General features: G+C 41.6%; 1 protein-coding gene across 4 annotated transcripts in view; it reads left to right on the top strand.

Annotated features, from left to right (window-relative positions):
• The first annotated feature begins 7,199 nt into the window (after positions 1-7,199).
• Positions 7,200-21,094, top strand: part of CWC22 (CWC22 spliceosome associated protein) — a 59,245-nt gene continuing 45,350 nt past the window's right edge. The window contains exons 1-6 of one of the 4 annotated variants that reach the window (XM_048868902.2): positions 7,200-7,289; positions 12,454-12,571; positions 15,725-15,792; positions 16,714-16,827; positions 17,015-17,266; positions 18,397-18,525. In XM_048868902.2, the coding sequence (XP_048724859.1) occupies positions 12,545-12,571; positions 15,725-15,792; positions 16,714-16,827; positions 17,015-17,266; positions 18,397-18,525 (590 nt within the window). In that variant the 5' untranslated portion in view covers positions 7,200-7,289; positions 12,454-12,544. Of the gene's footprint in view, positions 7,290-7,474; positions 7,687-12,112; positions 12,210-12,453; positions 12,572-15,724; positions 15,793-16,713; positions 16,828-17,014; positions 17,267-18,396; positions 18,526-21,094 lie in introns of those variants that run through there. The other 3 variants (XM_048868903.2, XM_048868904.2, XM_048868906.2) reach the window with 3 other exon arrangements.

The raw sequence follows: 21,094 nt of genomic DNA, 5'->3' as shown, positions 1-21,094 counted from the left end.
GCTCACTTCATCAGATGTGCTCAAATAAATTGGTTAGTCTCTAAGGTGCCACAAGTACTCCTTTTCTTTTTACGTAAAAGAATAAATGGACACAAATCAGATGTCAAGAATTATAACATTCATAAACCAGTCGGAGAACACTTCAATCTCTCTGGTCACGCAATCACAGACATGAAGGTCGCTATCTTAAAACAAAAAAACTTCAAATCCAGACTCCAGCGAGAAACTGCTGAATTGGAATTCATTTGCAAATTGGATACTATTAATTTAGGCTTAAATAGAGACTGGGAGTGGCTAAGTCATTATGCAAGGTAGCCTGTTTCCTCTTGTTTTTTCCTACACCCCCCCCACCCCCCATGTTCTGGTTTAACTTGGATTTAAACTTGGAGAGTGGTCAGTTTAGATGAGCTATTACCAGCAGGAGAGTGAGTTTGTGTGTGTATGGGGGTGGGGGGGATGTGAGAAAACCTGGATCTATGCAGGAAATAGCCCGACTTGATTATGTAAAGAGTTGTCACTTTGGATGGGCTAGCACCAGCAGGAGAGTGAATTTGTGTGGGGGGGTGGAGGGTGAGAAAACCTGGCTTTGTGCTGGAAATGGCCCACCTGTTGATCACTTTAGATAAGCTATTACCAGCAGGACAGTGGGGTGGGAGGAGGTATTGTTTCATATTCTCTGTGTGTATATAAAGTCTGCTGCAGTTTCCACGGTATACATCTGATGAAGTGAGCTGTAGCTCACGAAAGCTCATGCTCAAATAAATTGGTTAGTCTCTAAGGTGCCACAAGTACTCCTTTTCTTTTTGTATTTCTAAAGTGACTACATCAAATGACATATATCACGGGAAACAAAGTGCAATATATTCTTGCTGTAAACATGCACATTAGTTTATCAGCAAAATGCATAATCTTTTCCCTTGGGATAGGTGTTGTGATTCCTGTTTATTTAGTTTCAGAGGAACAGCCGTGTTAGTCTGTATTCGCAAAAAGAAAAGGAGTACTTGTGGCACCTTAGAGACTAACCAATTTATTTGAGCATTTTTGGAAAGGAAGATGATGTCTGTCTGTATCTGTACAAGTTTTTTCATGCAGTTGATAGATTTCCACTCCATACGGCTAAATGCAGTGCCTTGCATAATGACAGGTTTCAGAGGAACAGCCGTGTTAGTCTGTATTCGCAAAAAGAAAAGGAGTACTTGTGGCACCTTAGAGACTAACCAATTTATTTGAGAGTCTCTAAGGTGCCACAAGTACTCCTTTTCTTTTTGTTTATTTAGTGCTTCTGCAGGCATTCTGAATTACAGCAATTAAAGTTCTCTGACCTTCCCCCGGGGTGCAACCTGACCTGCTGCAGCCCCGGAGCTCTACAGCCTGGGAGGCCTTTTACACTGCATGCTTTGTTAATGAACAGCAATGCCTCCAGGCTCTGCTCACTCACAGGCACCAGCATGTAAAGTCACTACCAGCTGAATATATTAATGCCATGCCCAGACATCCAGGCATCACATATAGGGCAACACCCACATATCCCTCAGTCCCAGCCTTGCCCCTAGAAATGTACACCTTGTACTGTTCAGTAGCCCACTGGACAGTACAAGCTCATTAACAGTCCATCATTCCAACAATGGGAACAATTATGCACCAGCCTTGTTGTCTCAAGTGGAGTTTTCCCAAACACTTCAATCAAACACACTGGTTTAGATAAAACCATTTAACAAGTTTATTAATTAAAGATAGATTTTAAGTGGCAAGGCATAAAAGTCAGGATTTGTTACAAAAGAAATAAGATAAAACCGCAAGCCAATTCCAAACTTTATCAAAGTAAATCGGATGTGAAGTAAACATCATTCTCACCAAACCAGTTGCAGCAGGCAATTCTCAGTTCACAGGTCTCAGGCAGGATTTCCTTTCGGCCTGGGACCACTCCCCTTTGTTCACAATTTTTCAGGTATTCATTGATGTTCGAAAGGTGAGGTGGTTTAGAGGCATTTCTCCCTCCCTCTTCTCCTCCCCCCTTTTTATACCCCAAACTCTTGTGTGCTGGAAAAATCCTTGCTGGGTGGGTCAAGTGGGTAGGCAGTTCCATTGCATATGTGAGCTCTAAACCAGGGATCTCAAACTCAAATGACAACGAGGGCCACTTGAGGACTAGTACATTGACCCGAGGGCCACACCACTGACCCCCCCCATCCCCCGCTGCCCTGCCCCCACTCCACCCCTTCTGTGAGGCCCTGCCCCTGCCCTGCCTCTTTCCACCCCTTCCCTGCCCCCATTCCAACCCCCTCCCTGAAATCCCCATCCCAACTCTACCCCCTCCCTGCCCCCAGGGGGTGCAGGAGGGTGTAGGGTGCATCAGGGGGCTCAGGACAGGGGATCGGGGTGCAGGGTGGGACGGTGCAGGATGCAGCAGGCGGCTCAGGGCAGGGGGTTGGGGTGTGCAGTGCAGCAGGGGGCTCAGGGCAGGGGGTCGGGGTGTGGCAGGGGTTGGGGTGCAGGAGGGGTGCGGCAGGGGGCTTAGGGCAGGGGGTCAGAGTGCAGGAAGGGTTTGGGGTGCAGCAGGGGGTTCAGGGCAGGGGGTTCGGCTGCAGGAGGGGTTCGGAGGGCGGAGGGCAAACTCACAGACCCCTGTGCCCCCCCTCACCCAGGTCTCAGCCACTTCTCGGAGCAGCGCAGGGGCAGGGCAGGCAGGGAGGGAGCCTGCCCTGACCCCGGCGCACGCCAGGCTGGAGCCGCTCTAGGTAAATGCTGGGGGGACGGGGGGGCCACGGGGAACTGGTGGGCAGCAGAAAATAATCCTGCGGGCTGCATGCGGCCTGCAGGCCGCGTGTTTGAAACCCCTGCTCTAAACTGTCTTTCAGATTAATTGTAAATTTCTTGTTTACAACTCCCCTGTAATAGATCATTAGCACTTTCCTGGCATGCCAGTGTGCCTTTGTCTCTGAGGAATTGGTTCATGGGTGTTACCCAGAACGACAACGTACTTCAGTAACAAGCATACAGCAAAATATAATAATTTTGCATGCTGTGTTTTATACATTTGAACAGGATAATAATAATCAGCAGATTGAGTTTTCAAATGATACCTCACAAGGCATACTTTGTACAAAATATATCATAACCATATAAAAGTTGAGTACATGGGGTACAGAGTGTCACAAGTACATTTGACCGAGTTCAACTGAAAGTACAAATTATCAACACAGCATATCAATAAGACTGAGCTTTCCGGGAAGAGATTACTGTGAAACAGGTAAAGTTGGTATTTTATGTTTTGGCTCCTCTGGGTGTGTTATCCAGACCAGACTTTGGATGCTAGAGTTTTGCAAATCAGCTTTGTGGTTGCTGAGCGCTAAGAGAACTTTTTAGCTATTGTATTCAACAAAAGTTTCTAAATTTTACGAACAGAGGCAGGAAGATAAGGAAATATGATCCAGTGGATAGGGTATGAGCCTAAGACCCAGTTTCAGTTCCCTGCGCCACTCCATACTTTGTATGATCTCTGTGCCTCAATTCCCCATCTACCTTAGAGAGTTGTTGTGAGGATGAATATATTAAATGATTAAGAGGCACAGTTATTATGGTAATGGGAGCCATACAGGTACATAAGATAGCTTTAATTTTATCTGATTCTGAGTCGAGCTAGACATATTTGTCTACATTCATTTTGGTGACACGAACGAGACTTTCATTTAAACACCATTCAACTACAGAGCTGTGTGCCACAAAAGGATTCCCCTTAAGTTCACTTAAGCCAGTTGTGGCTGCTTTGCACCATTGAAATGGGACAGAGTAATGAGCTTCAGCCCATTTTGTTTAAACTCCTTAACATGAATAAAATCTCTACCTTTTCTTGCCACCTTTTGTGCCTATTCACTCCCATGCTCTCATGGTCACCAAGCCTCTGGTTCCTCTTACTTTGCCTCTTCCTGCTTCCCAGCACACCTCTATAAAGTCTGTCCATGCCTCCCTTTGTGTACCTGCAAAGCCTCATCCATGAACCTCCTCTAGTCTGTGTAACGATGCTGGTTCTGGTGGGACCCAATTGAGAGTGCCAATTCAGGACAAATTGCTTAAAGCAGGGTAGAAACTGGGGTTTCTATGCACACCAAGGCAAACCAAACCAGCCAAGACGACTTGGGTTTTACCCCACTGGCTAACCATAAGTCACACAAGCAATTCCCTTAGACTCTCGTTTCCCAGTATCACCACCAGTGCCACTCGTTATGGGGACAAATGGTTTTGAAAACCAATACCCCAGTAAAAGAAAAAAGGTTCTCTTGATCCCAAAAGACTAAGCCCCAGGCCCAGATCAATATACAATTCAGATCTTACCCACAAATCATGGTGTTACCAATCCTTTAGAATCTAAAATCTAAAGGTTTATTCATAAAGGAAAAAGATATAGGTGAGAGCTAGAATTGGTTAAATGGAATCAATTACATACAGTAATGGCAACGTTCTTAGTTCAGGCTTGTCGCAGTGATGGAATAAACTGCAGGTTCAAATCAAGTCTCTGGAGTACATCCACAGCTGGGATGGGTCATCAGTCTTTTGTGTAGAGCTTCTGTTTGTAGCAAAAGGACAATAACTACAGGGGGTGTGAGTGATTGCTGGACCCAGACTAGAAGGAGACTAGTCTGTAAAAGAAAGCTTATTGGAACATCTCTGAGGGTGAGGTTTTATCTGTATTCAGTTTTCTTACTGTACTAGGCTTAGACTTGTGTGTTTTATTTTATTTTGCTTGGTAATTCACTTTGTTCTGCTTCAGAAGTTACTTGGAACCAATTAAATCCTACTTTCTGTATTTAATAAAATCACTTTTTACTTATTAATTAACCCAGAGTATGTATTAATACGGGGGGGGGGGGAGAGGGGGAGACAGACAGCTGTGCATATCTATCAGTGTTACAGAGGGCAAACAATTTATGAGTTTACCCTGTATAAGCTTTATACAGGGTAAAATGGATTTATTTGGGGTCTGGACCCCATTGGGAGTTGGGCAACTGAGTGTTAAAGACAGGAACACTTCTTAAGATGCTTTCAATTAAGCCTACAGCTGTTAGGGGATGTGGTTCAGACCTGAGTCTAGGTTTGCAGCAGGCTAGCGAGACTGGCTCAAACCAGGCAGGGCACCGAAGTCCCAAGCTGCCAGGGCAGGAAAGCAGGGGCACAAGTAGCCTTGGCACATCAGTAGGCAGCCCCCAGAGGGTTTCTGTGATCCAACCTGTCACACTCTCTCTCTTTTCCTGCCCCAGTCTCTTGCACCCCCTTCTACACCTTCTCTGTGCCCCACCTAGTTCCCCGCCCTTTTTCTTTTCTATGCACCATGTCCATGCATGATTTACTCACTTCATCTTTATCCCACCACCACTTCCTCAGTCTGTTTTTTGCTTCCCTCCCTGTGCTCTTGTAACACCGACAGACCCCAGTCATCATCGAATCCGGGACCGCTGGAGCTTAGTGCATGAGCCTCTACTGCATGAGCTAAAAGCCAAATGGCTGTTAGCTAAGGCTGTAGAGCAGACTCAATCTCTCTATCCCTTTCTCTAAGTGGTCCCAGTGCCGCTAGATGGGACAGAACATCACACCCACAAGGTGTGTGTATTACACTCCTTCCTCCCCCAGAGCCACCCTACAAGAGTACAGCACGACACACCATCCCTCCATGTCCCTCCTTATCCCTTTCCCTCCTCATCTCCTACTAATCCCACATCCAGGCCTCCCTCCTCACAATACACACACACACACACACATATATATTTTCTGGCTCAGTCTAGCTGTACATGCCTGGAGGCAGCAACAAATGCATTTATAATATGTTTTTACATTAAATCATTTATTTTCAAGTTGCTCTATGTACAAGGAAAATCAGCTGTTGGTAATTCCCCCCCAACTTCTCTCCCACGTTACAAAACTGCATAGGGCTATTGTGATCAAAAGAGCTACTGTGAACAAGCTATTCTGCAATAACTCACTATATGGATGCTATTACACAATAAAAATTATTTTATTACAGAATAATTCCTCCACTTTGGAAGCACACATTATTCCTGAATAATCAGTTACTTTGATTCTGGAATAAAGTATGCACTTGGCAAGCTATTAGGGCTATTCTGGAATAAGTATGTGGGTAATGTATGCACAATAGCTATTCTGATTAGCTTCCAGGGGTAGACAAGCCCTAACCATCAATCAACCAGCTACCTCAAAAGGCATATATATGATTTTGTGATTTATGATGAACCAATAAAATAAAACTAAACGTTAAAAACCAACCAAACAAAAAAACAATGCCTGATTTCCCTCCACTCCCGGGCCCAGGAAGCGGCAGGGGAATTGTCAGTGGAATTGGTTTCTTCTGGGGGATGTTAGAAAGGCAGCTGCTTTTCTTACCATACTACCTATGACTATATAGTCACCACTTCTGCGTGCTGTGACCTGACTAATGCTAGCACAGTCTGAATCACCAGCATGCTCTGCTGTGGCATAGCAGTAGCTGCTCCAGAGTTAAGGCTGAAGTTAGTTTTTCACAAAGAGCCCGACTTTCAACAACCCTTCCTCCAAAATTCAACATGCAAGTTCTCCTAAAAAGCTCATGTCACACCTACCCTACCCAGGGGTAGAGTTACCTAGGACGTATCTTCCTTCGGTTCTTAAAATACTCCCTACTTACTACTTTTAAGGGGGCGGCTCATTTGAATCCAAAAATGGGGCCAGCTTTTAAACTCCCCCTCCCTGCTCGTGCTGAGCCAGGGACCCCCAGGTCGGCAGGTGGCCTGCAGCGTTTGAGTAGCTGCAAAGCTTCTCAGCCTTCGAGAGCAGCGGGCTCCTGAGCCCCAGGCCGGGAACCGCACGCTTCTCTGCGGGGGCTGCTGCTGCCCGGGGCGGCGACAGGCCCCGCGTGGTGCCCAGAGCCACAAGCGCACACAAGGGTCCCCAGACCCCGGCCCTCTGGGGCCGCCCATCAGCACCTCGGGAAACCGCTCACGCGCAACCCCGCCTACGCTCAGGTCGCACTGCATGCTGGGAGCTGTCGTTTCGGCCGTTTGAGGCTCCATGGCCGCCATGTTGCTGACGTAGAACCCGCCTGCTGTGGGGGTCGCTGAGGATTGGGTTATTTTCTGCATTTATTTTTCGCTCTTATTAACTCGGTGTAACACCAAATAAATACCGTTAAAATTATTAAGATCCACGAGGTGTTACTGCACTTCCGGCAGGAAAACCCCGCCCCCGCGTCTCACCGGAAGTAAAGTTACTTCCGGTAGGATGGTGGCCTTTGGGAGACTGAGGTAAGCTCTGACTGTGGGGGAACCTCACCATCTCCACTTCTACTCCCACTTCGCGCGGCGGCTGCTCTCCCCTGCCGGGACCTCTCTGTCACCTTGCGTGTGGAGCATGGTGAGGGCGGGGGATGGGCTGCCTTGGTACGAGTGGCAGGGGCCGACGCTCGCCGCCCATCCCTTCCCCGCATCTCCCCGGTGTCCGCACAGACTCAGCGCCCATGCAGCCCCCTTTTCCTGAAAGGGCGCTGCTATCGCAGTGGGCCGCCCACGTTTATGCACCGGCTGCTGGGTCGGCCCCTCGCGAGCCTGTCTTTGGGTCCAAGCTCCCCATGCTGCAGCACCCGCCTCTGCGGAATGGGCGCCTCGCCGTTTCACCGCTGCTCACGGGCCGGGAGTGTCCGAGGTGGGAACTGGCGTCTTTCGGTCACTAAAAGGCCGGCTCTACACTTAAAAATCGCAGCGATCAAGCTATTTCGCCCAGGACTGTAAACGGTGTCGTGCCCTGAGCACCGTAGTTACCTCGACCTCATCCCCGGTGTAGGCACGGCTACGTGGAGGGAAGGTTTTTTCCGTCAAACTCTCTGCTACCTCTCAGAAAGGTGCAATAATGACCTCGAAGGAAAAATCCTTCAGGCTCTATGTAGCTATGCTGCTGAGGTGCAAGTAGTATAGATGTAGCCTAAAAAAGCAGGTAAAACTGCAGGAACAATAGAGACTCTGGAGCTTGCAGGTTGTTTTCAGGCTTCACAAATCACTGTGTCAGTCTTCACTTGGAAGTTTAAGCTGCTTAAGCAACGTAAGCAGCCAGGGGTAACAGTTCTCTCATGGATTGGTAACTAGTTAAAAGATAGTAAACCAAGGGTAGGAGTAAATGGTCAGGTTTAGGAATGGAGAGAGGTAAGTAGTGGTGCCCCCCCCAGGGATCTGTATTGGGGCCAGTCCTATTTAATATATTCATAAATGATCTGGAAAAAGAGCTAAACAGTGAGGTGGCAAAATTTGGAGAAGATACAAAACTACTGTAGCTACCAGGGAGACTGCAAAGAGCTACAAAATGATCTCTCAGAACTGGGTGACGGGCAACAAAATGGCAGATGAAATTCAAATGTTGACAAATGCAACGTCATGCACATTGGAAAACATCCCAACTATACATATAAAATGATGGGGTCTAAATTAGCTGTTACCACTCAAGAAAGAGATCTTGGAGTCATTGTGGATAGTTCTCTGAAAACATCCACTTAATGTGCAGCGGCAGTCAAAGCAAACAGAATGTTGGGAATCATTAAGAAAGGGATAATAAGACAAAATATCATATTGCTGCTATATAAATCCATTGTACGCCCACATCTTGAATACTGTGTGCGGATGTGGTCGCCCCATCTGAAAAAAAGATACATTGGAGTTGGAAAAGGTTCAGAAATGGGCAACAAAAATGAATAGGGGTATGGAACGGCTTCCGTATGAGGAGAGATTAACAAGACTGGGACTTCTCAGCTTGGAAAAGAGACGACTAAGGGGGGATATGATAGAGGTCTATAAAATCATGACTGGTGTGGAGAAAGTAAATAAGGAAGTGTTATTTACTCCTCATAACACAAGAGCTAGGGGTCACCAAATGAAATTAATAGGTAGCAGGTTTAAAACAAACAAAAGGAAGTATTTTTTCACAACAGCACAGTCAACCTGTGGAACTCCTTGCCAAAATTTTTGGTGGCCTCAGAGAGCGGCCACCAACTGTTGCTGGTGGCCACTCTGACAATTTTTCATAAAATACTTAATTAACTTTAGGAGAAACAAATAAATAGGCACATCAAAATCCTTGTAATTTATTTATTGCTAGCTAGTAAGTCTGCTGCTGTGAAAAGTGATTTTTGTACGTTTGTTAATATCACTTTTCACAGCCTCCCAACTAGCTAACAAGTCTCTGCTGTGAAAAGGGATAGTAACACTTTTCACAGCAGACTTACTCAGCCCCGGCATCCCTGGGGACAAATTAAGCCCTGGATGGGGAGATGGATGGATAGGCAGCAGGGGCAATGAGGGGTGGGGGAGGCAGCGGGGAGCCAGAGTCTGAAGTCTGAGGGATGTAGTTCCAGGAGGGAGCTTGAAGCCCTGGGGATATAGCTGAAGTCCTGCAGCCACGAGATGAGGCCTTGCTGCCGGGGGGGGGGGGTGGGCCAGAGCCTGCCACTCCACCATCCCAGGGCTGAAGCCCGAGCCCCACCACACCTGGAAAGGTGGGGAACTCCCAGGATGCCTGCTCCTCCAGGGTTATGTCCCAGGTGTCTCCAGAGGTGGGCAGGGCCCAACCCCTGCTGGCAGCCCCAGCAACCAACACCAAGGTGGCACATCCAGAAGGAACAGGCAGGGACAACTGCTTTGCCCCCCCCATCACTGCCCAGGAGGTTGTGGCCGCAAGAAAAGCCCCTGGTGGCCGCATTTGAGAAACATTGATCTGGATCATTCCTAACAGGTGTTTGTCTAACCTGCTCTTACAAATCTCCAATGATGGCGATTCCACAGCCACCATAGGCAATTTATTCCAGTGCTTAACTATCCTGACAGGAAGTTTTTCCTAATGTCCAACCTAAACCTCCATTGCTGCAATTTAAGCCCATTGCTTCTTGTCCTATCCTCAGCGGTTATGAAGAATCGTTTTTCTCCCTCCTCCTCGTAACAACCTTTTATGTACTTGAAAACTGTTACGTTCCTTCTCAGCCTTCTCTTTTCCAGACTAAACAAACCCAATTTTTTCAGTCTTCCCCCCCTAAATCATGTTTTCAGGACCTTTAATCATCTTTGTTGCTCTTCTCTGGACTTTCTCCAGTTTGTCCACATCTTTCCTGAAATGTGCCCAGAACTCGACACAATACTCCAGTTGAGGCCTAATCAGCCCGGAGTAGAGCGGAAGAATTATGCCTCATGTCTTGCTTACAATACTCTTGCTAATAATTCAAGAATGATGTTTGCATTTTTTTGCAACAGTGTTACACTGTTGACCCATATTTAACTTGTCCACTATGACCCCCCAGATCCCTTTCCGCAGTACTTTTTCCTAGGCAGTCATTCCCCATTTTGTATGTGTGCAACTGATTGTTCCTTTCTAAGTGAAGTACTTTGCATTTGTCCTAACTGAATGCGGCCACCAGGGACTTTTATTGCGGCCACAGCCTCCTGGGCTGGGGGGGAGGAAGAAGAATAGCAGCTCCTCACCCTTCCTGTTTCTCCTGGATGCCCTGCCTTGGTGTTGGTTGCTGGGGCTGCCAGTAGGGGTTGGGCCCTGCTCCCCTCTGGAGACACCTTGGGCACAACGCTGGAGGAGCAAGCACCAGTGAGTTCCCCACCTTCCCAGGGGTAGTGGGGCTCAGGCTTTGGGATTTAGCCCTGGGATGGTGGGCTGGCAGGCTCTGGCCACGGGGCTTCAGGCTCCAGTCCCGGGTTTCAACTGCACGACAGCAGGCTCCGGCAGTGGGGCTTCAGGCTCTAGCCCCCTGCTGCCTCTACCCCCCATATCCAGGGCTTAATTTGTCCCCAGGCTTGCCAAGGTTGAGTAAGTCTGCTGTGAAAAGCGATACTTGTATGTTTGTTAATATCACTGTTCACAATGGACTTACTAGCTATCAGTAAATAAATTACAATTTTTGGATGTGTATATATATGCATATTTCTTTGTTTTTCCTAAAGCTAATTAAGTATTTTAGGAAAAAGTGTGAGAGTGGCCATCAGCAAGAGTCCTCTCTTTTGTTTAGGATCCACTTCCTTTTCCAGAGTACTCGAAAAAAGAACAAAAAAAACCCACCTAATTTCAAAGACAAGTGTATTTGGTAAACTCCTTTTTTCCCCACAATCTTTGCTCTCTCCCATAATAGTCAAGTTCTGAAACTTGGCTATCTGCATTTGCAATGCAACTGTTTGTGCTTGCATTTCTAAAATCAGGGAAGCTAGAATAATGTCTGACAAAATTCTCTTAAATAAGATAAAAATATCACTCAGAAGATAAAAATATACTTAACCTGACTGAATTCAGTATATTCTGTGTTTGGTAAGTTATGGATGTACTGCCTTTCCTTTGTCTCTTTGTTTGTTTGTTTACTGATTTTTTTTTCTAGTTACTAGTCCTATAAACTTTATATAGAATGGAAAGATCTTTAAATCAGGAAATTAGAAAAGACAAAAGGCAATAAGAGAGAGTGATTTTCTTCTGGCTCTAACATCCAGTTTTCACCCCAGATTTATAAAAAAGTGCTGCTGCTGTGAGTATTTTCTTTCTGGCCTGCCAAATGTTATCTTGCAATTGAAATGCTGTTAAAATACTGAGATGAAAAGCAACTGGAACCGTCTTCAGCTTTCTGCTGCTTTTCAGCGTTGCCAATGTGGATTTTATGTGAAGAGGTTAAATCTTCCTTCCCCTGATGAGAGTTTGAGGCAATGTTTTACTGAAAAGTATAATCAATAGGCTGACAAGATTGCAGCTGGGAGCAGACTTGTGCAAACAAAGCTCTCTCTTAATTTTGGCTTTGTGATGAATGAGACGGGTGGGATAGCTCAGTGGTTTGAGCATTGGCCTGCTAATGTGAGTTCAATCCTTGAGGGGGCCATTTAGGGATCTGGGGCAAAAATTGGGGATTGGTCCTGCTTTGAGCAGGGGGTTGGACTAGATGATCTCCTGAGGTCTCTTTCAACCCTGATATTCTATGAACAATATCCATTTCACAGAATGGAAATTAATACTGCCTTTGTTTGCAAGTGGATTTGATATCTTTATGATCATCTTGATTATTCTAAAATTTAATTTTAAATTTTAATTAGAGTCTTGTTTTACACAGGTACACCCGATTTCAGTCTCAGACCATCAGAAAATACTGAATTCAGACAGACTTGTTCTGATAGAATAATATTTCTGTTTTATTTAAGAGAATTTTGGTAGGTGTTATCCGTGTTTTTCTATTTTTAGCAGATTAAAACATATATATAATATAATGTAACTGTAGTTATGTGAAGCAATAAGAAATATTCAAGTTAATGTTTTGGTGAGATGATTCCTAGACTTGATTCTTTTAAAGTTTTGTAAAGATCACAACTCATTTCTCCAGTGATTGTTTTACCTTTAAAAATAAATCTAAATATTGTTTAATCAATTATGGAATGTGTTGTTTATCTTTTGTAGGTGAAACATTTTTTCATAAGAGACCCCCCATTTGAGTTGAGTACGTTATTATTTCTACAAGTTCAGAACTTTAAGTGAGCTACAGGAAAAAATGAAGAGTAGAGTGGCACACATAAGTGTAAGTATTGTGAAGTTTAATTTTTCAGGAGAAGTACAATATTGTTTGGGGATTTTTGTGTGAGTTTAGTATGTAGGGGCCTATTTCCACTTCATATATGAACACAAATTCCCTTAACTTCAATAGGAGTTGCATGTATTCTCTCCCCAATATATGCTGTATCATAATTAAGAACAAGAAGTATTATTACTTAAACCAGCAAACTGCAGCTGGTTGATGTACAGATATTCTTAGCAAGAGATGTCCCAAGTGCACCTGGCAGCAATGTGAAAAGGGAATGAAGTGTGAAGAGAAGTGGGTAAAAGATGGAAACAGTTCAGTAGAAAGCATGAGTGAGTTGAGGCATAATGACGGATTATGAGAATGGTGGGGAGGGGAAATTAATTGCATCTTTCTCTGGATTGTGATATTAGTTATTCATCTTACTATCATGCAATCAAGATTATAAGTATGGTATTTGGATTCCTACAATTCTGAGAAACTTATTTCTGACAGTGAAGGGTCCTGCTCTTTCGGAATCTGAACGTTGTATGTTTCAGAAGGGAGAGGTGCAGTACTGTTAGGAATATAGCAGCAAGCAAAACTTCTGTTCGCAAATATAGACTTTCTTCTAGAGTATTGGCTTCATGATGCTATATCTATGAAGTTAAATATTTTTCATGTAATTTCATTCACACACAATGTATATAAAAACTTCCCTTCAGATAACAAAATAGAGAAATGTTACCAATACAGTTGAGATCCAGCTAATTTACTTTGAAAGCTAAATATTTGCAGAAATAATGGAATTTTTTCATTACTTTCCAGCTCTTGGAGTGTATCTTGCATGAGATTATAATAATAAAGTAATTAGTGGATGGAATTTTTAGAAATTAATTTATAGTATAGAATTGCTCTCTTCAGAGTTTTGTCTTCTGGTCATCACATAGTCATGAAATGCATGTTATGCTTAGAGATTATATCAAGAAGTATTTTTTCTTGTTTATTAATGAAAGATGCTTGATCATTAGCCTGAAGTCTGCAGGAGACTAAAATCCTGCATTTATCTTCAGAACAAGCATGGCACAAGCATCAATAATACAAACATCTTTATACAGCTCTGTTAATGTGTTTGAACCCTGGTCTGGAAGGACAGTGTGTTTGGGCTGGGAGCAGGTATTATATATGGGGCGTTGGGGAAAGCTGAATAGTCTCTTCCACGCTCTTTCCGCTTGAGATGCAAAAGTCAAACACCACTCACAGTAGATCGTGCAGCTGTTCAAAATATGATCATGGATCTTCTGCTGAGCTTGGCTCCCCAAAGGGCTCAGCTCCATAAATTAGATTAGAAAGGGAAAAAGTACTCACAGTAAACTATAGATGTTCATGGTATGATCCTCCCTCTGCTTTCTTAACTATTTTACTGCTGATCAAATCAGGTAACATTTTTAATGTTTAAACATTTTTGGAGTTAACACCTATACAGATGCTTGTGGCAGTTCATGTATCCCAGAGCTGTTTCAGATTCCCTGCAAACTCATGCAGACATTGCATTGATCGTATTAAGGACTTGCCTATGCTGGGATTTTTTTCAGTGCAAACCCCATTGTAGATGTGCTACACAGATGTGCTACGCAACTGGCCCACTTTTCACCATTGCAGATTTTTCTGTAGAATGAGGTGGGGGGCATGTTTCAACCCTAAGGGCTAGAAATGTGCCTTTTTAAAATAAGTTGAGATTCTGGAACACATGATAGCAGCTTAAAAAACCAAAGTATTGGCTTACTGAGCCAGCATGAGTCAGCCCAGTTGGACCCTGGATGGGAGGATATTTCAGTCTTCATTTTTGCAGGTATTACTATTTCTCCTAGAAGCTTCAGTCGGGATCCAGTTGTACTCTGTACAGCATATAGCACAAATAGACCCTGCTCCAAGTAATAAAAAATATAATTTCCTTTGTTAAATATTCAAACATCATTTGGTATTGCTGTCTATCAGGAGGACCTGTTATTAAGCAGATGTCACTTGTATTCAACTGGCTAGCTTTCTAAACTTATATTTGACTGGTTTCAGAGGAACAGCCGTGTTAGTCTGTATTCGCAAAAAGAAAAGGAGTTCTTGTGGCACCTTAGAGACTAACCAATTTATTTGAGCATGAGCTTTCGTGAGCTACAGCTCACTTCATCAGATGAAGTGAGCTGTAGCTCACGAAAGCTCATGCTCAAATAAATTGGTTAGTCTCTAAGGTGCCACAAGAACTCCTTTTATATTTGACTGGCTCCAAGGTGATATAGAAACTAGTATGTCAGCTTGTTAGTGGGCACACTGCCATCCTTATAGATGGAGTGGGGGTCAATATATATACTGTATGAGTATTGGTGACAGAATTCCAGTCCAGGAATGTTGTAAACAGCTCTTGGTATGGTGTATCTGAATCAAGGTGATGGGTTACTCTACTTCATAGGGTTTGTTTTGTTTTGTTTTGTTTTTTGCCAGATGGTATCAGTTTGTGGTTCTGGTGAATGGGAATAATATTTTTCAGAGGGAGGAGTTAAATGTTACAATGAAAGGGTAGAACTCAACAGAGATGGTTGCTAAGCAAATCCAAATTAATTGTGAAAGAGCTTGGTAAGCTGTAGGAACCTATTTGTAACTTCTTTTGTAGATCTATTGTAAGTGTACTGATCATTCTGAATCACGGTGCGCGGCTCTGGTTCATTTTGTGAACAGACATATTAACTTTACAGTGAATTTTTTTTACTTGACAGATTTGTAAAGTGATTGCAATTTTAACCTTGGAAAAGTACATTTATAGAATTGTTTAAATGATAAATGTATAATTTAGAAAATGTAAAACAAAGGGTACAGTGTAACTTGGACAGATAAGATAAATGAGGCAACTGCATAGAAATTTAGGAGGGAGAGGAGGACATTATGGAAAAAGTGGATTATAAAGAGGAATTTGGAGGAGAAAAAAGGGAGATCTTTGTTAAACAATGGGTGGAGTAGGAGATTATTCAAAGTATAGTGGGTGGCATGACAGCAGGTGTAAAATTTCAGAGTGGGAGAAGGACATAAAATAATCCTTCATATAAGAAGATAGATATGCTTAGTAAATATACTATTATATAAAATATACAATGGTCTAAAATAATTTAATACTTTGTTTTAAAGCATGGCTCCAGTTATGAAAGAAAAGAGAGTCACAGCTCTTGCCGGAGGAGTTCCTCTCCAGAAGACAGGTAAACAAGTATTTTTTTGTAATTGCATTTAATAGTAGTTAAAATTGTGTGTTATCTTCATCCAGAGTGAATCAGATAAGTACAACAAAACACATTTTTGTTCCATATTTTTCACTTATGCTGATAAGTGAACATGAAAAATATAGTTATAGACCTAATACAATGTCACTAATTGTGGATGAAAATGGGAGAGCAGTAATTGAATATGAAAGATTTTAAAACTCTTCAATGTTCATTTTGAATACTGAACAGCTTTAAAATGGAAATTGGATTCCAGTCTCTTGCATGGCTCCAGTGCTGTTAACCACAGTTGTCACTTTATAGCAAGGTTATGCATGTCAGCTGGAGACTCAAAAATGCCATTTCTTGTGCTGTCTACCATACATAAGGCATGAACTAAATTCTTTCAGGGTAACTTCCATTTCACTTACAGTGAACATTCTGTGATACTAAAACATAAAGTATGTTTTCTTTTATGCCCGTACATATGGTATACTTAACTCTGCACAAGTAAACAAAGGTGACAAATATAGTGAATGGAAACATTCAGTGGGCTGTCTTGTGACTTGCATAGGGCTGAGTACACTCAATATTTAACTTCATTACTATTTATCATTTAACTCTGAGCCCTGAGTTTTCTTTTACAATGTTTCTTTTAAAGGTCACACCCCTATCAGATTAATTTTTGTTTATCACTAGGACTATATGATTTATTAAAGTGTGCATCTTTCTGTCTTGAATTATATATTAATAGTGAGGCTCAGTTCATTGGTACAAAATTGAGGCCTACAGGTTTTTAAAACATTGGTATGTGTACAATCAATCCATGACTGAAAAACAGACCCTAGAGAGTACAATTCCTGTAAACTAGAAGTTTAATAAAGCTTTACTAAAAAGGTTTTTGTTTGGGGATGGGAGTAGGTATGCAGAGCGTGAGAGGTCTTGGTCCCCTAGAGACAGAGGTTACTCTGATCACAGCAAGTATGATCAAGAATATTCGGGAAAGGGGCGTGATGATAAAACTGTGGAAGCCAGGTGAGTATTAAGTATTTGAAAATGAAAAGGTGTTCATTCTGCTTAATATAATTTTCAACAATTAGTATTTTGTTTAAAAGTAAAACCATTACACTTGCCTTGGTCTGAATTCTTAACAATATGTTCAGCCTTCATCTCCATAAGATGGAAATTCTTTAACGTTTACTTTCCAACTTTTGTCTGATAGGGGGTGGAGGAGAGAGACTCCCCAAGAGAAGGGGAAAGAGAGGGAATCTGATCGAAGGAAACAGAAAAAATTCCCTTCACCTGATAGAAAAAGTCCAGAAAGATCAGTACCCCAGAGCTCACTTGGTCACAATGAACCCCCTTCAAAGAAGAGAAAAGAAGAGCTGGATCCAATTCTCACCCGTACAGGTGGTGCATACATTCCTCCAGCAAAGCTCAGGATGATGCAGGAACAAATTACCGATAAAAATAGGTAAGTCAAAGTTAACAAATATCACAATTAACAGGATTTACTGGCATAGTAGAGCACTGTAAAACAGAAGTGTAAAATATTTTTGATTGGCTGATCAGACATGAAAGTTGTTCAAAACCTGTGAAATGCTGAAGCAGCGATGCCATGTGCTGTAGTTTTTGGGGTTGTGACCTGCCTTTGAAATGTAAATAGTAAAAAGTAGTATATAAATATGCATCATAAATGTGTATGTTGATATTTTATCCTGTAAAATAGCTTCGGAATATCTTCTTCTTTAATTAAAATATATCAAAATATTTTGAGAAAGTTGATAGTTATGAATACAGTGGACATACACAGCAAAAAGGGGTTGGAATACATATATTTTCCAATTTTGTTTAAAAAAAAAAAGGGGGAGGTTTCCTTTCATTTATAAGTACTTACACTACTACTGGAATTTCTTTCTTTAGTCACTAAGAATGAGGAGTGAATTCATATCTACACTCACTAAATGTTAATCATACGTATTTATAAATAAGAAACATGATTACATGAAATGGGGTATGAGTCTGTATAATTTGTGACATTTTTCTGTGTTACAAAGTAATTTTGGCAGGAACTGTAAATATGCCAAAATCAAATGTCTTCTTTGCAAACAAACTTAATGTTTTTCACAATTCCTTAGGAAGTCTTTCAAAAATCTATTATTGAATATTTCAGATAAGTCTTAATTATATTGTGGTGGTTTTGTTTGAAGTATAATATTTTAGTATAATACTGTTTAACATTCCTGTATGTTCTTTTGTTCTAGTTCATTTCCTGTACTTGCTATTAGCAGAGAGATTTGTGGGATAAAGTTTTCTCTTGTCTGTCTTCTCCGTAGAAAACCATACTTCAGCATTAGCTTTACAGTTTTTATTTGGTTTGGGGTGAGAGAGAGAGAGGGGGTTTTTGTAAATCAGATTGGTTTAGTAGTAATGAGTTACTGTCAGTATAATCGTAAAACCAAAATTGAAAAAGGCAGCAAAATATATTGTGAGCATTGCACCTTGAGGCTCCTGTTGACTACAAATTAATTTCACATTTTTATATTAAAGTGTATTTATAGTGTACCAAGATATACTTGTATTAATGTAATATTTTCATAATAGCTTAGCATATCAAAGGATGAGTTGGGAAGCCCTGAAGAAGTCGATCAACGGTCTTGTCAATAAGGTGAACGTTTCTAATATAGAAAATATCATCCATGAACTTCTTCAAGAAAATATTGTCAGAGGAAGGTAAGTGTCAAATGATTGTTTCATAATAAATAAATCTTTAGTTTTTCTATTTATAATATGTAAAGAATAGTAACGCTAAGACAAACTAATAATAGTCAGGTTTTTAAATAGCTCTGAAACTCTTCTATGCTATAAAAAGAAGAACCTGCATGGAAAATAAGAATGGTTTGTTTGCAGAGAAAACACATTTGCTGCTGGTAGGTTGGAAAAAACAGAGTAAGAAGTTACCCACTCTGTGCCTAAGTGGTTTTCATTTTAGGAATACTTTTTTTTTATCCCTAATTATAGGTATATCAGTGGAGAAAATCACTTTTAAAAAAAAATCCGCATCTAGTAGTGAGCTTGTGATCACTGCTGTCTGATGTGTATGTGCTGTGCCATAATTATCCTTGCCTTTGTAACATGTGGAATAGACTACTGCAGTGTGTTCCCAAGCCGTATGGAAACTATAGCTGATATGTAATGTGTTGCTTGTGGTGTGGTTGGTAGCATATTATACCAGTTTTTCAAAGACCAGATTTGTTCCTAGTTTTCAGGTATTGTTCAATAGGTTGATCTATGAAGCTATTTATAGTTTGGATTTTACTTATGAGAATATTCCTACCTCTGAGGTCATCTGGAGTGTTTTTGCTAACCCTCTCCAAATTTAAATAAAGGAGGGCCCTTGATCTCCCAATATCAAATTCTGCTGACTTTCCAGGGACCTTGCAACAGCCAACTCTTCTTTCTGTCTTTTGCCTGCTAATGGTCATATATTTATATTTGTACAGAGGTTTTAAATAGCTTTTAACACTTTTATTTTATTCAACAGGTTATTGGTATTTTGTACAGCATCAAAAGTCTTTCATGGTTAAATGGTTTTAAAAACTGAAAAACTGAGTTAAAATCTTGAAAGCAATTCTGAAAGGTCAGTTTGTAGGTAATATCTTAGCTGACCCTTTATACCTCACATAATATAGTATCTGCTTTTCTTGGTTTAAATAGTTGGACATAATATAAAAAAGGGAAAACCACACTGAATAGTTGGGAGCAGGTATAGTTACAGAATCAAAAGAAGCAAGCACAGATATGGTAGGAGGATAGTTTGGAAGGATGATGAAATTCTTTGCTCAGTGAGTTTTTAGAGGAATCTAATAAAAATTGGTGAGGATTAAAAGGGGATTTAGTCCAAGACTAAAAATGTTGCTGCAGACACACAACGTGGCGGTAGTACAGTTGAGAAGAAATATTCAGCATTGTTACTTTCCCAACTTCGATTAATTCTTCCAAGCAGAACAAGGAAATCTAAATTATTATTATGATACTTCTGATTACACACACTGTAGCAGTAACATCCTCTGAGGCCAGAAGGGCAGACTTCTGGGGATCTGAGTTTTATACTGTTAAATGATAGTGGCGTACTGTTATTAGAGAATTTTAGGGAATAGGATGGGAGAACCTATTGAGTAGGAATGATTTCATCTCAAGCATTAGAACAGATCTTCAAATTCATTTCTCATCCCTGATCACGAGGCATTTCCCATGCATCTGGAAGACCACAGCCTAAAAGTAGCAGACCTAATGGGAAAAAATGCCTTAGTCTACGGCTGCTTGACTGAGATTCCCAAGCAGCATAGGCTCCACATGCTGTGTCTTCACTGCTTCTGCTTAGAAGTTGAAGGTTGTTTCATATCATCAGGACAGCAGGCATGACCTTCCCAGTAAAACAGGATTGAGTAAAAGTAGAGTGTTATATGAAAACAAAAGATCTAGCATGTATGACATCTGCACTTTGCAAAAGTTAATTTAGATAAGGTGCTGATTTTGGGTTGGTTACAGTGCAGGAAGCAAAAATCACATCCTGTCTATCAATAGTACTTCTATGGCCCCAATCATCTGAGTGTCTCATAATCTTTAATGCATTTATCTTTACAATACCACTGTGAGGTAGGGAAGTACTGTTATTCCCATGGGCACAGAAAGGCTAAGTGACTTGGGCAAGGCCAAATAAGAAGTCTGTGGCAGAGCAGGGATTTGAACTCCAATCTTCCAAATCCTAGAGTAGTGCTGTAATTGCTGAACCATCTTTCCTCTCTGTTCTAAATGTCCATTTTTCTCTGATATATAGACAGTGCAGAATATCTCTGACCTAACAGCTGGTGTTAGATGGCTCATGTCCTTTTTTCTTTTTCCCCCTCCCCTTCAGTTCCCTCAGTTTATACCTCTGTGTTTTGTCTAGCAAGATAAATCCTCAAAAACATTTTGAGAAAGGAGAAAAATGACGTTAATCTCAGTTTTATAGTATTAATCTCATGCAGTAGTTATTGCAGATTGGTATAAACAATAGATATTAAACTACAGTCAGCAGTCTTAAAATTAATAAAGATATGTTGATATCAGAACAGCTAATCCAGAAAAATAGAGATGCCCTCTTTGTTTTTAATGTGAGAAGTAAAAAAACCTTTTGGTCTTCTACTAAAGTTGGCAAGAAAGAGAAGCAGAAAAACCAAGAGCAACACATTCTGCCTTGAACAAAGGCAATTATGTCTAGAACGAATAATGTTAAAAATACCTGGAAATACATATTTTT

The sequence above is a fragment of the Caretta caretta genome, chromosome 11 (assembly GCF_965140235.1).
Source record: "Caretta caretta isolate rCarCar2 chromosome 11, rCarCar1.hap1, whole genome shotgun sequence".
Classification (NCBI taxonomy): Eukaryota; Metazoa; Chordata; order Testudines; family Cheloniidae; genus Caretta; species Caretta caretta.
The sequence above is the reverse complement of the archived record's forward strand: the minus strand, read 5'-3'. Positions and strand labels throughout refer to the sequence as shown.